Raw genomic sequence first — 6,091 nt, forward strand, 5'->3', positions numbered from 1 at the left:
TTCTTTCTTAGTTCTAGAGTAATTCTATTACACTAAAATTTTCACATAGAAGCTGTTTGCAAAATGTTTTCTTGATTTGTTTATTTCAGTTGTTTTTCCCTCTCCAGAAAGTATAGTAGCTACAAGAAAATTTTAAATAAACCATGCTTCTATATAAAATGCTTAATAGCAGGGATGTATTATGCAACAAATAACCATTGGGTTAACCCATAAATGAATGAAATGAAAGAATAAATGAAAAGAATAACATCTTTGACATTAATTTGATCAGCAAATGGCATGATACAATCTAATATCATGCCATGATATTAGATTGGTACATAAAATGAAAAAATTAGAAAATATAATGAAGCTGAAATTATTAGTATTAGCAATATGGTGCAAAAGAGCCCTGGGCTTTAGCTGCACTAGCCAAAAAAAAAATTAATAAACTATCTATTTAACTCTTTCTTTACATGGGTATCTATTCAGCTGAGCTTTAAATTTCCCCAAACTGTCAGTCTCAACCACCCATAGAGGCAACTTATTCCGGTAATTAAATTTCCAGCTAAAAGAAAACTTAACTTCCTTCAATCCCATCTAAACCTCTTCCCTCATAATTTGAATTTACAGCCCCTAGTTCTGGAATCATTTATAACAGTGAAAAGTTCACCCTTGTTCATTTCACCTCTCAGAGCCTTGTACACCTCAATCAAATTTTAATTACAAATTACTTTAAACTTTATATTTTCTGTGATAGATGTTTTATGTGTTTGTAAAGTTCCCACCTTTTCAAAATCTTCTGACCTAGGTGACTTGAGGAGTGGTGTAATGAAAGCAATCCTGAAAATTTTTCATGTAAAAACATGGAAAGACAAAAAAAAAACACATTTTTAAGATTAATTTGTTAAATGTTATTTATTAAAAAAAAAATTACAAGGCCTTTTGTGATAGCGATTTGCTTATATAGCATTCATAATATACAGTTTATGACCTTATCAATGCCATATTGTAAAACTGGTTGACAAATGGATGGTCACAATACATAGAAACAAAAATTTGTGGAGAAAATCCACTGCCAGAAATATCTTTAATGACTTGCCTAATTTAGCTTTTAAATTTAATCCAAATATTTTTATGCACTTAGTGTTTTAATAACAAAAATTATAATAATTTTACGACTAGTATATTTTATTTAAAATAGTACACTAGTAAAAATTGTGATAGATTTATATAATGGCCATGTTTTTTTTATTAACTTAGCTCATATAATGAAAAAGTTTAGTGGCCCCTGATTTGAAGCATTGCAGTACATGATACAAGTATTAAATAGCTTTGTAAGTTATACATTATAAATACAAGCATATAATAACATTCAGTAATATCATGTTTACATTAAATGGGATAGAAATTACCCTACCATATTACAACCTGGAGAGATTGCACCAAAGCCTGGAAACTCAAACATGGCATGCTTAAACTAAGAGGTGGCAGCTATATGTATTTCAGGTAATGCCATTCATTTTAACTTTATCTAATTTATAACTAACACTTATCAGTTTCCATTATATTTTGTTAAAGTTCAACTGTATATGCGCCGACCAGGCTAGCCGGGTGGGTAAAGTGCCTGCCTGGCAACCCAAAGGTCGCGAGTTCAAATCCCACCTCAGGCTTGGATCAAAGTACTGCAAAAAAAACTTGGGAGGTGCATTATGGCCACAGAAGCTGATGTGCCAACAACTACCAAAAAAATAACTGTATATGCATAAAATGCTTCACGTAACTTGTCTGGAAAAGTCAGAATTCCAATCCTATTAGCGACAACATTCAAAGACTATAACTTGATTCTTCTTCTTCCAGTCACATAGTTCCCTGAGGAGCTGTTGTGGCCACCAAAAAAAATTCTCCAACTGCATTGATCATGTGCTGTATGAGCGGCATCGCAAAATGTCATGCCCAAAAGTTCACTGATCCCATCCTTCCACCTAGTTGCAGGTCTTCCTTTAACAGCAGTTTTTGGAGTTGGTTTTGTTATGGTCTCTCTTTTGAAAGGGGCCCGCTTTAATCATAGGAAGAGTCATCATGAATCCCACGAGATGCTTTTGAAGAGGAATGGTGACTACAGCAGAACCCCACTTAGTGCAGAAGGCTGATTACAACTGGTTTTCGTTTGGTTTCCAGAGGTTGCCTATGTATGTAAACAGATATATATTATTCATTAGATTCGCACAAGTAGTTATTATATCTTCATTCAATGAATTTATTCATAAGGTAATGCTATTATCCCTCTTCTTCCTTCTTCGATGTCTAATTAATGTCCAATATTTCCAATTGATTATGTTGAATATATTTTAAAATAATTTTCTCCCAAACCATAAAGCATGCAACGTTTCCTTACCATAAACATATTTTCATGCTGATTCGCACAGTCTTAACCCCCAATTAATACATATCTTACATTTAAAAATATTCATTCCTGTATTTCAAATTTGCACTCCTTTCATGTAGCATTAACTGCTGCATAATCTTCTGTATTCTTCGAACATGCTAACCGTTAAACTGTTATTTTAATCTTAGAGCATAAATATTTACCATGCAGATATAAAATGTGTCTAATGAATCCTCTGTACCTCTTCTTCTGTATGGTAAGATGTGTTTTCAGTTTTTTATGCTTAAACCACCAAATTTTAATATAACTGCAAGCACATTTAACACAGCCACTACACGCAGCGCCACTATGGCTACTCAATATATAACTTGATACTGTCGTATATTACTCTTGTTAAATCTCATCACATACCTTGGAAAAGAATACTGAAAACAAATGTGAAATAGCAGGGATGAATTATGCAAAAAATAACTGATTGGTTAACCCATAGATGAAAGGGATAACATCTTTATAAGAATGGTACAGCTATGTGACTAATTCTCATCATCAAACAATGCCAGCTGTATTATGATCAGCAATGGTATGGGCTTGGTTTGTTTGTTTGTTTGTTTGTTTGTTTTTTCTCCCCTTTTGGATTAAAGAATTCATCATGTTTCAGTGTAAGATTCAATATGCATTATTAGTTATGGGATTAAAGTTAGAATTTATATTGTTTACCACTAGTGATTAGTGATATTTCTTGTTTCATTTATTTCTAGAGTCTATATTCGTATATTGTAATGACACTATTCAGTGCTATACACTGGTTGGATACCACAGCTTGTCTGAAAAGCATTCATTTGTGTTGGCCAGTTTTGAAACAGGTGAGTAACCATTAAAATAGCTATTTCACAGCATGTTTTAATTATTCTTGCAATATTCTAAGGCCATATTGCTCTGGGATATGCGGTGGTCATTCCCTGACCTTTCCGCATCCTCCATATTTGGTGGTGATGGGCTCGAACTCCGGTCTAATCAAGAAGCGTGTGCTACGCACTGCTGCTCCTTCCCACCTGGCTACGGAGGCGCCCCCGGCTTACGTAATACTCAACTTATGGAAATTCGACTTTATGTATGTTTTTGTCAGCCAGTGCAAACTTTAAAAAATCATGGAAATGTACTTTGCATCCCGTAGGAATGGAGGTATCGCGAAAATATCGTAATGTGAACCTAATAACGCATTGGGTGGGGTGTTTTTTTTTTTTTTTTTTTTGATAATTCATTCCAAGACCTCGGAAGTTGAAATTTTCGCTATATAACTAAGCTGTTTATCTCTCTAAAAGGTCATTTTTATAATGGAAATTGCACTACACTTTCATCGTTATCATATGTTGCATTTTAAGAATGAATTTTGAACGACTTTGTGATAATTTTTTTTTCTAAAACACATTTCTGGAGGTCACTACAATAAAAACAATTTGCACTTTCCAGATTATTGGGCTTTTCTGTTAGTGCAATCTATTTTAAATGGGTAGTAAATTCGATCTTATTGCATTTGCGATAATACCGATAACTGGAATTCTGTGAGTTTTACATTACGGTATTATGGTGAAATGAGTTCCCCTTCACTGAAATCTTCAATCATAAAAAACATAAATAAATTTTCAGAATCTTCTCTTCATTCCTATTTACTTATTACAATGGTGAAAGGAAAGGGACCAGCGGAAAGTGCAAGTGCTGGCAGTGCTAGGAAACAAAACAAAATTGATTTAGAAATGGATGATTAATTATGAATTACGAAGCAGGACAAAGTTTGTCATCTATTGCACAGAATTTGGTCTCACTGCTCAACAGCGTGGGTAGCACAGTGGTATCATCATCGTCCTCCCCACACCACGTGGAAAGGCCTAGGTTCAAATCCTGTGGTTGACTCAAGGAACTTTTATGGGCATTTTTCCACTCTGTGGCTGAGTTAGTCAGTCTCAGTCATAGATAGCAAGGTTTATAATGCAATATAAGCTCTGTATAATATATTATAATAACTATAAAATCTATTTAATGCAATATTAGCTGTGTATAATCGCACTGTCTATGTATTTGCTGTGTACCCAAATAGTTAAACAGAAGACTGCCGTAGCCTAGTGGTCAGGCACGAGGGTGCATAAGTACACGTGCCTTGAGTGTGACTGGGGTTCAAGCCCATGACTGCCGAATACGGTACTGTTTCTTGTATTCTGTCTATCTTGTGAACTCCTCTGACCGTTTGGTCGTCCCAGAGTATAAACAAAAAATTTATATATTTATTTTAAAGGACAGTGCACGTATAAAAGAACATGTTAAAGGATCAATGCATTTAAGATCAACAGTGATCACAAAACAGCGTTCAGGTGCTATATTGAAGATGGATAGAAAATCGGATTCAGAAGGTTCCCCTGAATCCAATGGCCATTCAAGCAAAAGCAAGAAATATTTATGAAGATATTAAGGATAAGTACAGTGAACCCCAAGCCAAGTTCATGGCAAGCAATGAGTGGTTTAATAGGTTCAAGCATCGTGCTGGTTACCAAAACATTAAAGTATGCAGTGAAGTTGCCAGTGCCAATTCTGCAGCTGCAGAGAAATTTTGTGATGTGTTGGAAAAAAACCCTTCTAAATCTCCACAGCCCTCAACTTCCACAGTGGCATGCTTATCGGCTGGAGAGTTAATTCTGGCAATGATGCTCGAAAGGTAAATCTTGCTGACGTTATGGCTGTCTCCTCTCTTTTTGTAATTTTATAATTTTGAAATTTTTGTAATTTTTCCTGCACATGAGATAAAAAAAATTGAATAAATAATTCTATTTACGTATTTTTCGAACATTTCTTTTTTGCTACAATCAAATTTGCGAGTGCTGCATAAGCATTTAGAAAAATTCCAACTTATGTAGAGTTCTGCAGAATGCAGACCTTACGTAAGTCATGGAGTGGCTGTAATTATGAGTACTGCATGAATTTCAGTACCCTTTTCATCTAAGATAAACTTCCAAATAGCAGATTTCAGATCTTGTAATTTTAAGACTAGTCTATAATAGGCTGTGATTTTTTTTTTTTTTTTTTTTTATTTATATGTACAGGCAACCCCCGTATAACATGGTTTTACTCTAACACAGTTTGAGATTTACAGACGATACAAAGGTTGGCAGGGTTGTTAGGGACACTACTGATGCTATGCTGCTGCAACAGGATCTGGAAAGGTTGAGCAGATGGGCTGAGAGGTGGCAAATGAAGTTTTAACATTGACAAATGTTACTACATATGGGAAACAGCAACCCCAGAGCAACATATCAACTCTGTGGTACTACACTGACAGTGGCAGAGAATGAAAAGGACCCGGGGGTAATTGTGCAGGCAGATATGAAGTTCTCTGAGCAGTGCAGACGGGCTGCAAGAATAGCTCATGGTGTCTTGTCAGTGATATACAGGAATTTTTCTAGCAGGGATAAAGGAGGTGATTATTCCCTTATATAAGGCAATGGTCGGGCCACACCTTGAGTACTGTATACAGGTCTGGAGGCCTCATTTCAAGAAGGATGTAGAGCTGCTGGAACGAGTACAGAGAAGGACAACAAGATTAGTGATTGGAACAAAGGGTTGCTCTTACGAAGAAAGGCTTAAGTTTTGCAAATTACAGTGTCTGGAGACTAGGCACCGGCGAGGTGATCTGATAGAGGTGTATAAAGCCTTGAATGGTTTGAGCATGCTCAA

General features: G+C 35.4%; 1 protein-coding gene across 1 annotated transcript in view; it reads left to right on the forward strand.

The window, feature by feature from the left end:
* Ranbp21 (exportin-5-like protein Ranbp21) overlaps positions 1 to 6,091 on the forward strand; it is a 246,751-nt gene that overhangs the window by 227,572 nt on the left and 13,088 nt on the right. The window contains exon 30 of the mRNA XM_090376372.1: positions 3,127 to 3,231. Coding sequence (XP_090232498.1) covers positions 3,127 to 3,231 — 105 coding nt within the window. The remainder of the gene's footprint in view (positions 1 to 3,126; positions 3,232 to 6,091) is intronic.

The sequence above is a fragment of the Mastigoproctus giganteus genome, chromosome 6, assembly GCF_048544385.1.
Source record: "Mastigoproctus giganteus isolate SK-2022 chromosome 6, ASM4854438v1, whole genome shotgun sequence".
Lineage (NCBI taxonomy): Eukaryota > Metazoa > Arthropoda > Arachnida > Uropygi > Thelyphonidae > Mastigoproctus > Mastigoproctus giganteus.